Source organism: Plectrocnemia conspersa, unplaced genomic scaffold (genome assembly GCF_051122295.1).
Source record: "Plectrocnemia conspersa isolate PC_06_02 unplaced genomic scaffold, ASM5112229v1 ptg000012l, whole genome shotgun sequence".
In the NCBI taxonomy this organism is placed as follows: domain Eukaryota; kingdom Metazoa; phylum Arthropoda; class Insecta; order Trichoptera; family Polycentropodidae; genus Plectrocnemia; species Plectrocnemia conspersa.
The window spans coordinates 29,575,284-29,595,171 of NW_028277176.1; the positions used below are offsets into that span (position 1 = coordinate 29,575,284).

The following is a 19,888-nucleotide window of genomic DNA, read 5'->3' on the forward strand; positions in this document are numbered from 1 at the left end:
AATAAAAATAGAGCTGTGCGAAACACGCAGTGGCGAAAAGGATGAAAATTGGCAGCTACGAACGCGGCCAATGACAAGAATCCACCTCAGGGCTTTACGTTTCTTCGATTGTGTGGGCCAGCGCACGTTATTTCTCAGCTTGACGTTGTCGACCACCGTCATGTACACCCTAGGAGCTCTCGTTGGTGAGTTGGCCCTCTAAACCTAACTAGGATTCGCCGAATCGACATTGTTTACCCTTCTTTATAGTCAATGTTATTCGCCGGAAAATGCCGGCCTGATACTATTTCTCCGAGTTATCAGTCAAAACTACTCGCATTCTTAGATGTCAACGTCTATTAACGTTCAACTCGAATACGACCATCTAACAAATACAAGATAACTGCTCAATTGCACATATTGCAAAAACGATATGTGCAATATGTATTTTTATTTATTCTGTTACGTTGGTACAACTAGAATTGTATGAAAATTTTAATTTGCACATTAGAGTTTATCAATTATTTCATATATTACTTGTTATTTTCCAATCTATGATAGCGTCTCAAAATTAACTTCTTTATATTTTTACTTAATAAATATGTTTTAGATTAGTTTTTAATTGTTAATTTTTTTTAATAGCTGCCATTTTGAAACGAGCTTAGGATCAGATAATTTTTTTAGAAATGTTCTATATAAATCCAAATAGAATTCGACGAGAGTTCACTTCTGGAAATTTGTGATCTATTTTTTTAATTCTAAGCTTACAATTAAAATTGTTTCTGCTATCTCACCTTTTTTACCCATAAGATAATGTGTATGGATAAACATTTTGTCTTGAGGTTGGTTTTGGGTGTCTTGGAAATTTTTAAAATCATATTACTTTGTATTTTTAGTCTTAATGTAACAATAAAATGAAAACTATTATGTAATATTTTATTGTAAAATAAATGATTTTAATATATATTTTTAACGACATTTACATAAATTACTTTTTCAGCAAAACCAAAAGTTTTGATAAAATTGGAAACGAGATCTTATTGTGAAAAAATAACGATACAAATGAAAAAAATCGTATAATTTCAATTTTATCCCTTAGTCGTATTTGTAGCCGAAAATCCTGATTTGAATATGTTATAATTGTATTTTTAAAACATTCAGACAATGCTTTGACAAAAATTTACTTAATAATATACTAGATGCTAATAAATTCAAAATACACCAAATTTTAAATTAAATCATATTTTATATTTATTTTATTTTCAATTACATCATCATTGTATATTATTTCATAACCAACACAACACCATTACAAATTTATAACAAAACTTTTTTAATTTTATTTTTTACTTTTACTTTTTCACTTATACTTTTAAGAAAGGACGTGTATAAACTAGAAAGAAAATAAACGTAAATCAATAAATAACTATAAACAAATAGTTCTCAATCTAATATTTTTTTTATTCTATTTCGAATGATATTTGAAAAAATCTGCGTATTTTTCATATTACCCATTAGGTGTTTTTATTTTTATATTTTATTTTGCACAGATGGAATTATGTCATTATTTCTATTGCTCAATTTTTTATTATTATATTATAAAAAACGGGTGCAATTTAACAGGGAGTAATTTTAAGAGATATGTGCATTTAAATAAATACTTTGTTCCATAAAACAAATTCTTTGTGTATTTATGTAAAGTAAATCTTCGGAAAAGGATTGGTTGCACAGTTATTCATGTTTGCATCTAATCTATCCAACAGTAGTGCACACACAACTCATTTAAATTGTCGTAAAAATTCAAAATATTTCAAGAATAAAGTGTTAATTGATTTCTTGCACTAATTAGTTAAATAAATAAATATTGCTAAAATTACGAGTATATTCAAATAGTAACCCTAATTATAAGGTTTTTATAACTTTTATTTTATTATTTTCAGGCCTTTTATTTTGCCTACACAATGTGTTGGCGATGTACCCGTCGACGGGCGACGTAGTCGATCTTACGCCTGCCAATTTCGATAGATTAGTCAAGCAGAGCGATAACGTATGGCTCATAGAATTCTACGCGCCGTGGTGCGGTCATTGCAAATCGTTGGTTCCGGAATATTCCAAAGCTGCTAAAGCTTTGAAGGTAAAGTGATTAATATTATCAACATTGCTTTTTTTATTGACTTTTAATTCGTATATCGTGCGCTGTTTGCACAGTTGAAGTAATACAACTGTTTTAAATGCTAATGTTTGTTATCAGGGAGTGGTGAAAGTCGGCGCTGTAAATGCTGACGAGCACAAAAAGCTAGCGGGAGACTTCGGCGTGAGCGGATTTCCCACGATAAAGATTTTCGGACATGACAAAAGCAGTCCTGAGGCTTACAATGGCGCTAGAAGTGCGTCTGATTTTGTCGATGCTGCCATGAAAGCTGCGAAGACCAAAGTCAACATGCAACTCAACGGAAAAGCATCGGGGGATAGCGGATCAAATGTTATTATCGTTTATTATTCATAGAGAATTTAAACAATCATTTTTTTATCACATGTTTCAATGTAATAACATCTTTTATTTCAATTCACTTAGAGTGATTCAAATAATGTCATCGAATTGACTGACTCCAACTTCGACAAACTTGTAATGCAAAGCGACGATTTGTGGCTCGTGGAATTCTTTGCGCCGTGGTGCGGTCATTGTAAAAATCTTGAACCTCATTGGGCTAAGGCAGCTACCGAGCTCAAAGGAAAGGTATGTACGAATATTACACGTGACATTTCATCGGAATGAATTTCAATTACATTGTCAATTTTTAGGTAAAACTTGGCACTTTGGACGCTACCGTAAATCAAGTCAAAGCTAGTCAATACGGTGTACAAGGCTATCCTACCATCAAGATGTTCGCAGCTGGTAAAAAAGATTCAATGTCTGTCGTTGAATTCGACGGCGGAAGAACAGCTAGCGATATTGTCAACTGGGCTTTGGAAAAGCTCGCCGCTAACATCCCTGCGCCTGAATTAATTCAAGTATAACTTGTTTCATCATGATTTTATAAAACTTTACTCTGTGTCTTATTAATTTAAGTCGATCTAATGTTTATTTTAGCTCGTCAGTGAGAAGTCGATGCAAGAAGCTTGCGGTGATAAGCCTCTGTGCGTTATATCAGTATTGCCACATATCTTAGATTGCGATGCGGCTTGCCGTAATGCATATTTAAATATTTTGAAAACCATGGGAGACAAGTACAAGCAGAAGATGTGGGGGTAAGTTAAATTAAATAATAATTACATAAAATTCGGTTTGAAATGTTAACACATTACGGTCTGCTATTTTTGCGGAATTTAAAAAATATGTTTTGACAAAAGATTTAATTATAAATGTATACATTAACATTTCTAATTTTTTTTATTAATTTTGATTACGTTATTTTAAATGCGTGAATGGACTGACCTCAAATATTTCACTATCACGCGAAAATGCGTGAACGTAATGTGTTAATAGAACAAGAAATACATAAAAAGTAAATAAAAACATAAAATATGTTATGAAATAATATGTTCTATGTTTATTTATGTTGATCTTATTTTTCCTGACAAAAAAAAATATTTTTTAGAAATTGCAAATTTTAATTTATTAATGGAATGAAATTATCAGAATTTGAATACGTTTGTGGTCAGAATTTATTTTAAGTGGTATGAATTATTTTGACAAATAGTCAGAATCATTTTTCTTAGTCGGTATTTATTACAGTTCATTGGTCAGTATTTATAAAGAAAAGCCAGTATTTATAATATATTTTATGATCTATGTTTTAACCTCAAAGTAAATTTATGTTGACAGATGTTCAGCATAATAATACATGGTCATTATTAAGATGTTCTTTTATGGTCAACTTGTTTGGTTGGGCTCACAACATTGTCAGATGTTAACACTACAAGCCAAGCATGCTCTCCGCCGCCGCTCTGTCATTATTCCTGCTTCGTTCATCGCTCTGAATACCTTTGGATCCTACGTACAATTAAATATATTCGTTGATAGTTATTCTTGGGGTATTCACTGTTCTGACCCTATCCTGTCCAACAGTTTAAGTGCGAGCGAAATATTTTATTAGATATTTCTAAAATAAATAATTTATTGCCTATTTATATTTATAAATCTTATAATATTTTTTAAATTCACATGATCATCTTATATTTTTATTCTTACAATTTGATATTTATTTTGCCCCTGAATAATATAATTATGCACATTCATTATTTTAATTCTGAGCGTCCTATGTTTTTATTATGACCGTATGCTGTTCATATTCTAACCATTTGATATTTTCATGTAATTATGACCATTCATTATTTTAATTCTGATTATCCTGTTTTTATTCTTACCGTATGCTATTTTTACTCCAATCATTTGATATTAATTTTGACCCTAAATAATATAATTATTACCAGGCTGTCAATAAAATTCTGACCGAGATTTAATTATTTTTCTGACCCAAAGTTCATTTAAATTATGACTATCTAATAGAGTATATATTTTTCAAATGGCTGGTTTGGGTTTTAATCGCTTGAATTTAATCTCACCACACGTTCCTGATTCGTATGTACATATTGCAAAAAATTGTATGAGTATTTTCTAATCATAAGCACCCAAATAGTATGTTCCTAATTTATTTATTTTTGGGGGGTCTACTGTATTTGCAAAAAATTATACATTTCTGTTATTAATTTTGTGCGTGCACCAATTTCCCCTAGGACGTATATATCCGCGCGTAATGGTCTCGTGTCTGAAAAAATATTTTAACTAAATTTCCTACAGAAAAAGTAGTCCAGGATTGCGGTATAAAAAAAACTGGTATTGAAAATCTTACTCACAATATTTTAAATCTACATAGAAAAAGCTCAATTAAATATTCCATTTAATTATCAATATTGTAGAAACGGAAATGTGTTTTCAGTATGAATTTTTTAAAATTTTAAATATAAGGCAAATATTATTCTTGCCATATTTTAGTAATACAATTTTGTGCTTGTAGAATTTGCCAGATGTTTCATCTGCGAATATATGCATTATACATATCTATGTAAATAAGATTTTATTTAGAGATAAATGAATAGACCATACAAATTAAACAGCGTACCGACTGAAAAAACAGTTCATAAAAATTTTTGGTGAAAGATAAATATTAAATAATAAACGTTATTTAATGTATAAAAAACTTAACTTTATAAATTAATCCACCTTCAAAAAAAAATTTGTCACAATTCAGAAATGGTTTGACAATCAAAGCATCGCAGTTATTTTTATCTATAGAAGAAAAGCTCATATGCTTTATTTGCTAAAACCCAGCTAAAAATGTATAAAGATACTAGATTGGCATTAATAAGCTAAATAATTAGCCTTAACCCTTAATTCCAATCTAAATTAGAAACCACACCTAGATAAAGCGAATCAGTTGATATCCTGATAACTGTTAGAGGGAAGAGTTTTCTCGGAAGCAAAGCAATACGACACCTGCTTTCTTACGAATATAAGTTTGCTCAAGCAAATTTTATCAGAATTGTAATAAAAATGAACAACTCGAGCGCTATTTATAAAAATAAAAAATAAGGCGAATACTGGACTCAAATTTATAATTAAGATTATTTTTAAATCATTTTTTTAAAATACATTCTATAATTGGATTTATGCAAAAAAAATATATAAAATATCAGATTTTTTAATGTTTTATCTGATTAACTTATGTACTGATTATCTGATTGATATTCCCAGAATTTTAAATCTTTTGTTTTGTCAACAAGCCATGTCTTATATACTTTATAAATATTTTTAGATGGGCGTGGTCTGAAGCTGGCTCGCAGCCGGGCGTCGAAGATGCACTTGAGATCGGCGGGTTTGGTTATCCCGCAATGGCCGTTGTTAATGCCAAAAAACTCAAATACTCCTTGCTCAGAGGATCATTTTCTCAAAACGGCATCAATGAATTTTTAAGGTATTTTTTTTAATATATTTTTCAACACATTTATATGCTTAAAATATTTTTATTATTATAGGGACCTGTCTTATGGCAAGGGTCAAACGGCGCCAGTTAAAGGAGCTGAAATGCCAAAGATTTACGGCTGCGACTCTTGGGACGGAAAAGACGGAGAACTGCCACAGGAGGAGGATATAGACTTATCAGATGTCGACCTCGACAAAGAAGAATTATAGAAGACTAAACTTTTTCTACTATCGTGTCATTTATTCGTGTTTCGTGTAAGCGCATCTGACGCACAAGTCATGTTCGTAATTATAAATATTTGTATTGTACATATTACCATTTATATGGCGTTTTATACTGCGAAATCTAGAAAGCTCAGAAGACAGTATCATGGTTATCAATTTATCAAACATGTGATAATGGTTATTTATAGTCATCATTCCAAAGCCACTCCCATGTACTTATAAAGTAAATTTAATTCAATCGTAACTTTTATATAATATACCTGATTAAATTTATATTTTTAAAAATACGTGTATTTTTATTCCCCAAACCAGGATTTACAGAAAAGCTTATATGAATGTACTTTCTTATTAAGTTAACGATCTACAAGATTTAAAGGATAAATAAAGACAGTTACTCATATAGATTTTATAAACACATTTTATTACAAATTTTCGTCACATACAACCAATGAGCGGCTTAAAATAAAACTAAAAACGATCAGTGCGATTCATTCCATTAATAAAAATTTCATATATAAAATTAGCCAGTCTTTGTCATGAATTATTATACGTAATTATACATACTTTATTATAATGTACATTGTAAAATGTAATGATATATAAAAAATAACTTACGAGACAAAAATTAGATTAATTCCTACTTAATCTGTTATCAGCTTAAGTTACAATAGTATCCGGTGCGATCAATGTATCGCTAAAGATTAAGTTATCATTAAAGATAAAACTTTAATCAAACGCTAATATAATTATCTAAATTTAACTAAGAATTAAAGTAAAAATAAATACTACAATCTTTGTTGATTGTTATATAAACTAAAATCAATTAATATACGCGACATGACCTTAGAACTAAAAACATATTAAAATATAACGTACATTAGATCATTAAGTAAAACAAAAATATGCAATTGAATACAAAATAAGTACTATATCACATATTTAAAAAAAGATACAATACACTACACAACCTTCAAATGATGCTAAAATTGAGTGATAAGAAATTTTAAGCTGCAAATTTTAAAATCATTACACTCGCATACAATGACAATTTTTTATCAACTTAATCGTACAATATAGATGTATATGTAGCATAGATATGAATACGTTTATGTATAAAATTAAAGCATATTTACATACGAAAACAGTTAAGATCACGCATCTTACATAAAAGTATACTAGTGTAATTGTTTCAAGACGCAAATCACCGAGACTGTTACTATAATATTCTTAGGTAAAAATACCCTTTCTATATAATTCATAAGATTATTTTTTATCGATATGTAAATTCGTTTTGGTCTTATTCATACGATTAGTATCGTTTTTTAATTCAAACGGAAGACGAATCGATCACATCATACTTTCTCTCTTTAGCGCATATCAGCGGATAGAATATTATAAAATAGTATATTCCCACGAGCATGAGTATCATGCTGACGACGAGTGCGACTATTCCCCATGCTGAGATGCCTCGAGATCCAGATTTAGATGTTGTTTCTGTAGAATCGACTTTATAATCAATATAAAATAAAATATATTATCGTTTATTATAGAATTGTTCAACAAAAAAGTAACCGACATAAAATTAATATGAGGTGGGAGGATTGTGACTAGGACATTTAATAGTTGTATATCGGTATTTTTTAAATTTTAAACCGATATTGAATTATCAATTAAACATAATAGTTCTTTGCATTACAATAAAATAGTATGAACCAAATAAAATAATTCAAATTTGGGGTAACACCATCAACATTTCAGAATTTTGTTGCGCCATCTTTATACTAATTTATAACCATAAAGTTAAAAGTAGTAAAAATTTGGAAACTTAAACCTTAAATTTGTATTGACGTATACTCGACTCTGTTGTACAGTGCATTTAGCCTTTAGGATTAATACAATTTGCATTTAAAAGCTCATCATTGTTATTTACTTACCAAAAACAGCACACAACACACACTATCAAGTAAATATATAAGTAAGCGGTAAAATCCTAATAAGTAGACACATACTTTACGATAAATGCTAATATCTTAAAATATGCAAATAGATGCTAAAATTTCAAATTTTAATGAAAATTGCTTTTTTTAATTTTTTTGCTGGTATTTTTAAATTTACTCTCAAAAATAAAAAAAATAACAAGCAATGTTTTTTTAGCACATTTAATAATTTGGTCTTATATTTATATTTTTTGAAGCACACTTTTTTGCATACACAAAACATGTAAAAAAAAATTTTTATTAATGTTAAAATGTGGAATAGATGTGAAAAATGGAAATCCAAACTTTTTTGAAAAATTGATCATGTAAATATATTGGCTAAAATTGTTCGGCAGCTAGATCCGCCATATTTTTTCAAAATGGCGTATATTAAAAAAACTAGTATTTTTGTTCAAGAAAAAAGTTGAGTTAAAAATATTTTATTACAGATCTTAAAAGTAATTAAAAAAAACTAAAACCCTTTTTGCGGCTAGTGCCAGAATTTTTAATTATTATAATTAACGATTTAAAATTATGTCAGTCACTTTGTTGCCTTACTGTAAATCATATATACGAACGTTTAACTGGGGTTTGGATGTTGTTGACGTTGGTTCTGGTCATTTGTCTCGTGATGGCCGATTTAGTATAATTGGGGGTCCTTGTGGCGGATCCGGATAATCCATAAGTAGTGGCTGCAACTGGTACGAATAAACATATCATTAGGGTTTAGTCTTTACTGACATTCCTGATGCCAAATTAGGCTTGACGCAAAAAGCTGTTTTTAAGAGTTGGTCGATTACTTTCTCGTTAGTTGATAAAATGTAAAAAGATTTATTAATGATCTCTGATATTATATGTCGGGTATAAAGTAATTTTTCACTTACAAGAGACTATAAACAAGATGAGTAAGACGCGCGCCATTGCACCGCCCCAGCGTCTGCATACAAACTGCAACCATTGATAAAAAAAACAACTTAAAATGTTGACATCAACAAAAATAAACTAAAAACATCATTTTCATATTTATTAATATTAATTAAAAAAAAACAATAATATTCTTATTATTAAAATATTTTTGTAAAATTATCTTTACTGTTATGGCCAAATGTGTCATATTTTAAAAGGGAAGAATACAATATTATTGATTTTTTTTAATTTAACATTTGGTTATAACAATACAAATTAAATTTTTAAGACGTTTTCTTAATATTGTTTAAAAAATAATCTAGTATTTATAATAACATTTTTGAAGTTGGCAATGGTGCCCTTCTTGCCCTTTCCCCCCTCCAATGATGTCTCTGGTACTCTGAATTGGATTGGATATTTATTAGTTTTGTTCTTAGTGATATTCTAACTCAAAAAATCCCAAAAATGTTAATGTCGTTAATTTTGAATTGTTATGGTTGTTAGTTTTTATTTCTAATTATGTGTACATTGCGTATAACGATACTTAATTGATCTGTCTTTGTAATGTCCTGTGTTAGATCCAATATTAAAGAATAAAAGGGTGATAAATTAATCTTTGCAATTAGTTTCTCTTTGGCAATGTATTAATTCATTTTGAATTTTCGGACTTGAATATTTTATCAAACCAGACGGCACATCCATTAATTTTTTCACATTGGAATCGTTATTCGCAAATAAGTGAACTTGGCTCTAAAAATATAGAATAATTATCTTCTCGGTGGGCACAGAAAGCTAAGCGTCTTTGCCAACATCGTTAACGTAAGGCGGAAGAAATACCGATGCTTCGTTAAAAGGTTTTAACATAGAATGTCATTACACAAGAAGGAGTTGATGATTTACCTTATTCAGCCATAAAGCGTTTTAAATTTCTGGATATATCAATAAAAAAAATGAGCAAAAAATAAACAAGTGAGCATTATAAAGGATGTATGATGTAAGACTTGACGCAATACTGTAAATAATTTGTGCCCCGTCTACCTCCCTTCCCCCAAATGATGTCCCTGAAGCAATAGCGAGCACTAACATTATTATAATTACTAACGATAGCTTGAGAATCTTTTTTTAGGTCTTTTCAATCTTTCGGATAAATATTAAAGTCGATAAGTCATTATATTGCGTTTTTACGACTTATGATTAAAGAAGGCTAAACATACTTGATATAAATACTTCTATGAGATTGTAAAAATATATCTAAAGCAATTTAATAAATTATTAGAAGTTGAAAGTATACGATATAGAAGTACTAAAAATACAGTTTGATAATTTTTGCATATTTTAATTCATTTCACGTTGATTATATTATGATTAATTGATATATTGGCTTTAAATTTTACTATAAAAATATATTTTTATCACTTGGTGTTCTTCCTTGTATATCAACAATAAATTTGAATAATAAAGAGGTAGAAAATATTTTTTAAAAATATACACTAATAAATATAATATATGTAAATAGGATTTCGTAATGGAGCAGTGGAGAGCCATTGCCTTTAAATTTAAGGTAGTTGGTTCAAAGCTCATTTAGACTCACGGCTTCTTAAATTTTCTACTGTGTCTAATAAATCAGTGTTATTGATTATTAATTATATTGATCAACTCAAATTGGGTTTCTCTAGCTTAGCCTAAACTTACGAATTAATATTAAAAATCAAACTAGGTTATAGCTTATATGCTCGTTTAAGTATTGGTACCAAATACATACACATGTATAATAAAAAACACATTATTTAATTTTGTTTGTTTATTTATTCAGATACAATTGTTTCGAAATCATATATTGATAACGTTTTTATCCATTCATCGTCGACATGTTTTTTCATAGTGACTTCCATAAAAACGTCGCTGACTTCGCTTTGTCGAAATCCTAATTTTTCGAATAGTTTTATACTTGTTTCGTTCGACAGTGATATTTTGGCTGTCAACGTATGTATCTTTAGATATCTGATTGAATATAATAACAACAATGTTAATGCTTCTTTTCCATATCCTTTTCCTCTTGCGTACTTTTCGGCTATCATTATCTCAGCTTCTGCCATTTTAGAGTCATTTTTATCCAAAAACAAATTGGTATCGCCAATCATGGATACTAAAATTAATATAAAAAATGTATCTAACCTACACTATATACATATGTATGTATCGTTTTTTATAAAATATTTCACATACCTACATCATCATTCGTTTTATTAAACGTATCTAAATCCAATATAATAAATGTACATTCTGAAACAAAAGTAAAACAAAAGTAAAATTAAATATTACACTATTACTAAGGTATAAGAATATTCATCACTGTTTTCATCTTCACGCCAACTTCTTTGCATATCATATTCTTCAATTAATGTTAACGGTTCAGAGGCAGTTAGTTCTTGTAGTTCTTCCGATTGCATCCATAGATGATACCTGGAAGTAAGTTTGTTATATATATATATATTTTTATCTTTTGATAAATGTGATTTAAATATAAAAAAATGTGTACTTATTCACGTGACGCTTTTCGTAAGGCACTAAAATAACTTTTTCACCTCGAATAGATGTATTTTCGTTAATTTTCATTATCTAAATATCTGTAATACTACAACCTAAAATTGCAATAATATTTTTCGTTGTAGGTAATAAAAATGTAAAAGTGGACACGTTATAAAAAATTGATTTTAAGTTTAAAAATACTAAATTATGGCATTTATAGTGCTGTTACTAAGTCGGAGTTATATAGAGATTTAATCTGATACAAATGACACATGACATGTGACAGCTACTATCTTATTTATAAATTTGGCCAGAAACGAATTTTTGTTAGGCAGTAATACATTTTTCTCTAGAAAGGTTAACACAAATATAATAATTTAATATGCAAATATCAATATATAATATAATATAAACACAAGATTTTTTAATATTTAAGAAATATTCTGGTTTTAAATTTATTTTTGATGAGTGTATAATATATTATAATTTTAATTTATATAACATAATAGTATTATTGCGAGTATTTAAATAAAGCTAAATACTTTAGTGAATACAATACTAACTACAATAAAATATATCTTTCTTTAAAATATAGGAAATAATTTGATAATATGGTCAGAAAGGGACGTCATTTAGGCTAAAGGTGGGGGGGGGGGAGAAAATGAGGGCAGTTTCCTCCTTGAATTATTCATGCCATTAATTAAAATACTTTAAATGCTAATGAAAGCAAAATATTAAAAAAAAAACATTGACTGGCCAAATTTCCTCCCCCTTAAAAAAAGCTGAAATGACGTTCTTGGTACTAAACCATAAATTCTCGGGTTATCTTTCAATGAAAATATAAATAAAACAATATTTTATACTAATAAATATGCAGTCAATTTATAATAATAAATATGCATTTGAATATGTCAATTCAATGAAGTTATATCGGAATACATTTTAACCGGTAAATATATATTTTTATCAGAGAAAATATAATTTATCTGGCAGATGCTAGTAAAACTATATGATTTCAACTTTTCACTCGTAGTAACATATATATTTACATAGTTATCATTATTTATTTACACGCGATGTATAAATGTTATAGTGAACGTGTATTTTAACGCCCCTACTATTAGCTATAAAGCACACGATACGTATATATGTTCGATATACTTATCATTACTCCGGTTGATTAATAAATATAAAAAAAATATAGTCATGATTTTAATTTTTATAAATTTGTTCAAAATATAAACAAAAGTGATGATAAGTACATCGAACGTATATCCGTATGGTGTGTTTTAAAGCAAAAAGTAGGGGGGGGGGGATAAACCCAAACTTGACATCGATTGGTTGATGATGAGGGGCCGATTTGTCCAGTGTAATTTCAAGTCTTAAAAACAATTCTAGATGTTTGAAAATATTTAGTAACGATTATGAGTGATGGGCCGCACACAAAAGTTTTGTAGCCCGCAGGTTGAGTATCGCTATCCTAGACCCCAATTTTATCGCTCTATTTATATTTCATTGAACTTTGATTAGTGGTTAGGCGGCTTTCATAAATGTCACAGGTTTATAGCGAATTTAATATCCCTTCGTCCCCTATGTTACAAAATTTTATAGAGCCAGACTTATGTTTGCTTCGCACTCTCACAATTCTACTGAACCCTCCCCCCCCTCCTAAATCTGTGAAATAATGAATGGAAACTGCCTTGCAGGAATATTAAAAAATAAATATTAAATACCTTACCTGACGTATCATGGTTTTTGATCAATTAATCATTGGCAATCAATTGTAGAATCGGTGATTTTCTTGTGCGACTAATTTTCCATTCGACAATACCTTATACAGTTTAGTATGACAACACTATAGTTTTACATGATTCCGTATGACGGCGCTGAGGTCGCTTTGGCGCCAATTGCGTCCGAAGACGTCTTGGGCGCGCTTAGGTGTTTATCTGTGCAGTTTTTATCTTCACCTACTTTTATCCGATTAACGAAAATGTGATCTTTACGTTTCAGTTCGCTCAGTCAACGCCATGGATTCGCACACTTGCGGCAAGAAGAACAAACCTTTCACCGTTTTGGTGGAAGGCAACATAGGGAGCGGAAAAACTACGTATTTACAATATTTCACACAATACAAAGACGTTACGTTGCTCACGGAACCCGTGGAACAATGGAGGAACTTGGATGGATGGAATTTACTCGTAAGCTTGCGTCTATTGACGTTTCATATAACCTATGTTCTTTTATTTTAATCTTTTACTAATCGTAGGATCTAATGTACAAAGACCCATCAAAATGGGCGATGCCGTTTCAGTCGTTCGTCGCATTGACGATGCTCTCGCTGCATAACAAGGAAGTACCGACTAGGGTCAAGCTGATGGAGCGATCTTTCTTCAGCGCTCGCTACTGCTTTGTCGAAAATATGCTTCGATCCGAGACTATGCATCCAGCTATGGGATCCGTGTTGGACGAATGGTTTAAGCATATGATGGCGACCGTCGATATTTCAGCTGATCTCATAGGTATAAACAACATGCATTCATTTATTTTTATTTTCAGCGAATTTTGAATAATTTCTTAAATCCAAAATTTGCCTAATCTTATGATTAGGCGATTCATATCAACATAAATAATTTTGCCGGTTTTAAAAAAAATGTAAATTTCAATGTCATGGTAATGGCCATTCTAGTACTTGTGCGTTTTTCACTATTGACAAACTAATATTTTCGAACATTTGAAAAACTTTGTAACAAGGCAGTGTTTCGCAAACATCTGACTTCAACACTTACAAAAAAAGTAATTAAATATATTTTTCATTAGTTTATTTAAGAGCAACACCGTCGATCGTCCATGAAAGAATAAGGAAACGAGCCCGCTCTGAAGAAGAATGCATACCTTTGAGCTATTTGGAACAGTTACACAAATTGCACGAAGATTGGCTTGTCCATGGAACCACGTTCAAAAGACCAGCACCAGTAAGTTTAATAATAATCCACAAACGTATTTATATTATTTTTGCTTTAATAATAATAATATTATTTTTAGGTGTTGATCTTAAATGCCGATTTAGATTTGAATCGCATAAGTGATGAATATAGAAAGTCAGAGCATCGTGTTCTATCTACGGTCATGGACGTTGTTATCAACTCGCCATCAAAAAAGAGCCCTAAACGTACAGGATCTCGGAACATCACTCCAATGAAGGCTGCTAGGATGGATTTTGGCTTTTGAGTTAATTAAATTAATGTTAAAATAATCTATTTTCGTATTATATCCCTATATTAAATGACATATGAGGTTTTACCATATGTACGCACAATTATATTATATTCATAATTACTTAATTTAAATATCTTTGTTAATATTTATTTAGTTTGTGTAATATCGGGGGGGGGGGGGATAATAAACTAAATAAAAAATTTGCGTCAGTAAAAAATATATAAGATATGTAACATACTTGCATTTTTTATCTTAGTTAATATATGTTTCTTTTTTATTAGGTAAATTTATTATGTATTTTGATATTAGATAAATTATTTTTTATGTATTTTATATCCAAAGATTTTGATAGGAGTTATAGTAATACCTCTATATTAGTATTGTTATGCAAGTTATTGTATCAGCAGTATTAAAAATATATACTCGTATTTTTCGAAATGTTGTTTTATTTCCATATTCAAATATTTTTTATAATAAAATAATCCTCTGCTCTGCAGCTATTGAGATAAAACATTTCATACAACTCCATAGCAGTGACCTAATTACTTCTTGAAAGTTTGTTAAATTGAAATTTTAGTTTAGATTAATTATAACATTTGTATTCCATATATACACTTCAGTAAAATTAGTAATAAAATACTTTTAGTTGTGAGAGTATTATTTTAAGTTAACTGACGAAATAAAGATTTTTTTGTAATTGGTTATCATATTTTACTGTTTGAACTATCAGTTTAAGACAGCGATACTTGACCTGCATACACACAGCACTCATAATTGTTACCAAATATTTTCAAACATCGAATTGTTTTCAAAACTGAGTTGAACTGGAACAATTGATTGGCGTCACAACATCGAGTAATATGATGGTTTTGTTTCTTGTGGTTTCAAGTGTCAGCAAATAATCACATCCAATCTGTGATCGAATTGCGTGTGTTGTTTCAAAAACATTTTTTATTTAATACCCATAATAGCAGGATTGTTTTCAAAAATCATCCGACGAGTGTTTCAAGATAATTAGGAAGAATAATATTTTATTGTTCCAAATAAATACGATTCAGAAAAAATATAACATTTTTCGTCACCATACAACAAAACCAAATCATTTCATGACACCTTATCCTTGCAGGTTACCTTTCTTTAATAAACCATTGCAACTACAACAAATATTATGTCACTAGCGATATCACAAGATGTAGGTAACAAAAACATGATATGAAATTTGTTATATACTGACGCAAAGATTTGAAGGAATATTTTATTAATGCTTTCAAATATTATTGGAAATTAAAAAAATGCAGCTCTCCGATTCTACCTACGTAAGACGCATTAAAGATATTGCAACATTGTAAATATTTTAGTTTTAGTCCAGTCAAATAAGGGTTTAACCTCGGAATGAAAGATAACAAGCTGAGATTTTGCACAGACCTTTGTTTTGGCGTTCTAAAGATAGGGTGAAAAGTCTCATAAGATATCGTGTCTGCTAATCAAGATATTTAAGGTCAAAGGTCATAAAAATCGTTTTTTTGCAAATATCTCGCCTCCTTTGCGTCGCATGTCATTAGATGTTTCACAAAACTTATAGAAAATAAAATTTTCTACAAGTTTGTTTTTATTTATTTCTTCGTATGGTTGATGGTTTTCGAGATATAGCGCGGGGAGTGGGAAGCGCGCATCTGTTTATAGGATAACGCTATGTAAACTACGGAGCCAGAGTTACCTGCACATTCTTCCACAGTTTCATAGGAAACATCGCAAATTGTTATCTGCTGAATGAACCCATCTAAAGCATTATAACTTTCAATCTCCATATCTTCAAAAATCATCATCGATAATGCAAAAAGTAATAGCGTATGGCCTCTGATACTTCTTGCAAAAGCGTGACCATCCAACATTCGAAGCATAAATTGTACTGAGAGCTTCCTTGATTCCGCTTCCATTCATTATATACCCTATGCATCCAATAAAAGACATAAGCATATGAAAGCCTCCTAGTTTCACAACTACTCGGGACAAGTCTGAGTTAGCATCTGAAGCTGCTACGATTTCACGTGCTTTTATGTACAACGGCTGATCAAAAATTATTAACCATGTTCTTTGTTCACGTTTCTTGGCAGTGTTTATAGCACACTGTAATGTGGTGTAAATTGTGTCCATATTGCTCGCAGGATGATGAATAAAAGTAAGAAACAGAATCCGAGAAGTTACAAAGTTCTCATTGTTTTTTGTAAGTTGTTCAATAAATCTATTCCACCCTGGCAACGGTGAGATATTTTTCCAATTTACGTACATCCACAACAAATCAACTACATTAAATATTTGTTCGGTTAGTTCTTCCACATCATTAAAATTTTGAACTTGAATCTCTTGCTCAATCCGGGTACGACATGATTTTCATACACTAGAAGGGGTATATGTGATAGTGCTGCTAACTCCTTTGCACTTGGTTTTGTTGTAAATTTCTTTATGCGGTCATCGGATATAACTTCTGATTTTGGAGTTATTATTTTTATCATTCCCATTATATGAACAGTATTATAGCCAGCAAGAGTATAAATATTTTTCTGCATACTGTACTAAGGCACTTGACGCTGTGGGTGATAAACAGCTGAAATTTAACATTTTACAGTATCACTATATGAAGCGAAAAAACCAAAACTTGACAAAACAACCAAAAGTCTTTTTGGATGTTTGGCCTATCTGTATTTATAGCATGACTTATAGCTGTGTATTTCGTTTTAAAATGCCCCCGTCTTTCCTTTTCTGTTATTTATAATAACTTCTTGCAGAAAATGTAATAAAGTTTTCGGAATTTTTTCATTAATATTTTACTCGGGGGCGGATAGAACTTGGTCTCAACAACAGAAGATCGAATATCTTCTCTAATAATCGCCGCAGCAGCTTCCACTACGCGCAAGTGTTCTTCTTCCGAAGTGCTTTTTTTATTTTCATACCAAGCTATGGATAAAATTTAAGCTTGAGCATCGCGAAAAGAAAAAATAGGGAATGATCCAATCTTCGTTGTAATTATAATGTCAGCTTAATATTTTTCTCTTAATTTGGAAATGATCTTCTTATCATCTGGTACATACTCCGTAAGGACATCTCTCAACTCTTTCAATTTTTTCGCACAAATTTCTAGTCGAGCAATATTTCATTCATAATTCCTAATAATACAATAAAAAAAGTAATAAAATTATGGTTCAAACGACTTGCTGAGACCACTTTTTTCACGATTGTTTACTTTTTCAAAGCTTATACCAAGTTAAGCAGGTAGAAATACTCGCTGGATTCTATAAACGGATGTACGCCTCCCACTCTTCGCGCTATATCTCAAAAACGGTTAATGATACAAAACAAATATTTTAACCAAACTTGTAGAAAATTTTATGCTTTGCAAGTTTTGTAAAGCATCTAATGACGTGCGACGCATAAAACGCGAGATATTTGAAAAAAACAAATTTTGTGACCTTTAACCTTTGATATCTTGATTAGCAGACACGATATTTTATGAGACTTTTCACCCTGTCCTTAGAACATCAAAACGAAGGTTTGTGCAAAATTTCAGCTTGTTATCTTTCATTCTGAGATTTAGCCTTATTTGACTGGACTATTTGGCTTTGGATTTGTGTACATCAATGTTCCATTTTCGTTAGATACTGCATTAAAATTCTTTTTGTACTTTTCTGGGAAATAATATTGATGTAAAAAAATGGTTTGTTTTTATAATCATATGTGAAAAAGGATTTATTTCGCTATTATAATATAAATACAATTTAACAAACCTCTTATGATTTCACTGCATTACACCAATAAAATTTGGCAGCACGTATTTCCATTGGCGAAGTAGATGATGTGATGAAAACAATCATAAACATAGTTAATTATATCCAGAAAATTGGAAAGTTTTAGAAGGAATGGACAGTAATTATAACGATGTTATTTTACACACTTCGGTAAGATGGTTTAAAACGATTTTTTTCTTTACAGAGAACTGAAGAATGATGGATGGTTGTGGTTTTAACCTTTCTATGTGACATTACAGAAAAACTTGACAATCTCAATCCTAGTTTATAGATTGAAAATAAAATCATTTCGCTAATGCCGAATAGGTTATTTGCTTTTGAAAAGAAAAGCATATATCGTGAAGAAATATAAACCAAAATGCTGCGTAATTTTTCAATCCTTAAAAAAAAGCTTAATTTATTTAGCTGCCTTATCCAAGGAATTTAACACCAATTTAAGGATTCAAGAAATGTCTGTTGCTTAAGGAAAATCGCTGGCATTTGGATGCAGAAAATATTGAACAATTGACAGCATTGAGATTTGATTATGCCATGTTATTTGATGAATTCATCGAATTTAAAAACAAAACGAGTCAAAGCATTTTTTAAAGAAAATAAAAGATTTGTCTAAAATAGCTAAAAGCTTGTCTCAATATCAGATATTAAATTAATTTTTGTATAAATGAATATATAATTAATTTTGAAATTGTGAAACATCTAATGACATGCGACGTATTTGGAAAAATACGATTTTCATGACCTTTGACCTTTAATCTTGACTAGCGGACACTCGATCTTATGAGACTTTTCAGCCCGTCTTTAAAACATCAAAACAGGGGTTTATGCAAAATTTCAGCTTTCTATCTTTCATTCCGAGATTTAGTCTTTATTTCACCTTATTTGACTGGACTTGTTCTTCAGAGCTTTTTCCAGTCTTTCCCTCATCTATTTTAGCACCGTAAGTTCGCAGTTCCCAATAGCAAAACTTTTAAGTGAGTTCATCAGTGACCACAGATGGCAGTTCACTCCTTTATTCATCTTACTTCAAAGTCACCATTTTGCCACTTCATAAAATTATTACCTTAAACAGAAGCAAGTTAGTGGTGAATCTTACCTTTCGACAAAAAGCGTTTCTTGGACTTTAAGTACAACGTTGCTGCGATGGAGTCCTGTTTTTAAGCTCTTTCACATTACAGACTAGCAAAAGTTCTTATTTTACATTCCGAATATCTCGGAATAGGTGCCGAGTCAAAACATTTTACATAGTCTAAGTGGTGTTTCTAATAAGTCAA

General features: G+C 30.2%; 4 protein-coding genes across 6 annotated transcripts; 2 read left to right on the forward strand and 2 right to left on the reverse strand.

Moving 5' to 3' along the window:
- Positions 1-65: 65 nt before the first annotated feature.
- CaBP1 (Protein disulfide-isomerase A6 homolog CaBP1) lies at positions 66-6,472 on the forward strand. The gene is made up of 8 exons (XM_088200785.1): positions 66-185; positions 1,920-2,113; positions 2,231-2,461; positions 2,555-2,716; positions 2,782-2,991; positions 3,071-3,228; positions 5,796-5,954; positions 6,016-6,472. Exons 1-8 carry the CDS (start codon positions 71-73, stop codon positions 6,170-6,172), a joined length of 1,386 nt encoding a protein of 461 aa, XP_088056911.1. The 5' UTR covers positions 66-70; the 3' UTR covers positions 6,173-6,472.
- A 115-nt stretch (positions 6,473-6,587) lies between these two features.
- LOC148228903 (uncharacterized) lies at positions 6,588-9,161 on the reverse strand. Of its 2 annotated transcripts, none has more exons than XM_088200812.1 (3): positions 9,048-9,161; positions 8,742-8,861; positions 6,588-7,681 (listed from the first exon to the last, which is right to left on the reverse strand). In XM_088200812.1, the coding sequence occupies exons 1-3, from the start codon at positions 9,082-9,084 to the stop codon at positions 7,515-7,517; spliced, it is 324 nt and encodes a 107-aa protein (XP_088056938.1). In that variant the 5' UTR covers positions 9,085-9,161; the 3' UTR covers positions 6,588-7,514. The 2 variants fall into 2 exon arrangements, with proteins under 2 accessions (XP_088056938.1, XP_088056937.1); XM_088200811.1 differs by having other exon boundaries at positions 6,588-7,693; positions 9,048-9,141.
- On the forward strand, positions 7,332-15,252 carry LOC148228904 (deoxynucleoside kinase-like). Of its 2 annotated transcripts, none has more exons than XM_088200796.1 (5): positions 7,332-7,418; positions 13,609-13,796; positions 13,865-14,117; positions 14,416-14,570; positions 14,641-15,252. In XM_088200796.1, the coding sequence occupies exons 2-5, from the start codon at positions 13,626-13,628 to the stop codon at positions 14,824-14,826; spliced, it is 765 nt and encodes a 254-aa protein (XP_088056922.1). In that variant the 5' UTR covers positions 7,332-7,418; positions 13,609-13,625; the 3' UTR covers positions 14,827-15,252. The 2 variants fall into 2 exon arrangements, with proteins under 2 accessions (XP_088056922.1, XP_088056921.1); XM_088200795.1 differs by lacking the exon at positions 7,332-7,418 and adding an exon at positions 13,441-13,536.
- Positions 10,856-11,894, reverse strand: Mnat9 (microtubule-associated Nat9). The gene is made up of 4 exons (XM_088200799.1): positions 11,609-11,894; positions 11,423-11,532; positions 11,296-11,352; positions 10,856-11,215 (listed from the first exon to the last, which is right to left on the reverse strand). The coding sequence occupies exons 1-4, from the start codon at positions 11,683-11,685 to the stop codon at positions 10,875-10,877; spliced, it is 585 nt and encodes a 194-aa protein (XP_088056925.1). The 5' UTR covers positions 11,686-11,894; the 3' UTR covers positions 10,856-10,874.
- Positions 15,253-19,888: the final 4,636 nt, after the last annotated feature.

Bases quoted from the DNA above. Each gene is read 5' to 3' on its own strand.
- CaBP1 (XM_088200785.1), top strand. From the start codon at position 71: ATGACAAGAATCCACCTCAGGGCTTTACGTTTCTTCGATTGTGTGGGC. The intron at 2,462-2,554 runs GTTATTATCGTT...CAATTCACTTAG, and splicing joins CGGGGGATAGCGGATCAAAT to AGTGATTCAAATAATGTCAT. The intron at 2,717-2,781 runs GTATGTACGAAT...GTCAATTTTTAG, and splicing joins CTACCGAGCTCAAAGGAAAG to GTAAAACTTGGCACTTTGGA.
- LOC148228903 (XM_088200811.1), bottom strand. From the start codon at position 9,084: ATGGCGCGCGTCTTACTCATCTTGTTTATAGTCTCTT. The intron at 8,862-9,047 runs GTAAGTGAAAAA...TATTCGTACCAG, and splicing joins CATCTTGTTTATAGTCTCTT to TTGCAGCCACTACTTATGGA. The intron at 7,694-8,741 runs GTTCGTATATAT...TTGATTATAAAG, and splicing joins CATCCAAACCCCAGTTAAAC to TCGATTCTACAGAAACAACA.
- Mnat9 (XM_088200799.1), bottom strand. From the start codon at position 11,685: ATGAAAATTAACGAAAATACATCTATTCGAGGTGAAAAAGTTATTTTA. The intron at 11,533-11,608 runs GTACACATTTTT...ACTTACTTCCAG, and splicing joins GAAAAGCGTCACGTGAATAA to GTATCATCTATGGATGCAAT. The intron at 11,216-11,295 runs GTATGTGAAATA...TATTAATTTTAG, and splicing joins TAAAACGAATGATGATGTAG to TATCCATGATTGGCGATACC.
- LOC148228904 (XM_088200795.1), top strand. From the start codon at position 13,476: ATGACGGCGCTGAGGTCGCTTTGGCGCCAATTGCGTCCGAAGACGTCT. The intron at 13,797-13,864 runs GTAAGCTTGCGT...TACTAATCGTAG, and splicing joins TGGATGGATGGAATTTACTC to GATCTAATGTACAAAGACCC. The intron at 14,571-14,640 runs GTAAGTTTAATA...TATTATTTTTAG, and splicing joins CGTTCAAAAGACCAGCACCA to GTGTTGATCTTAAATGCCGA.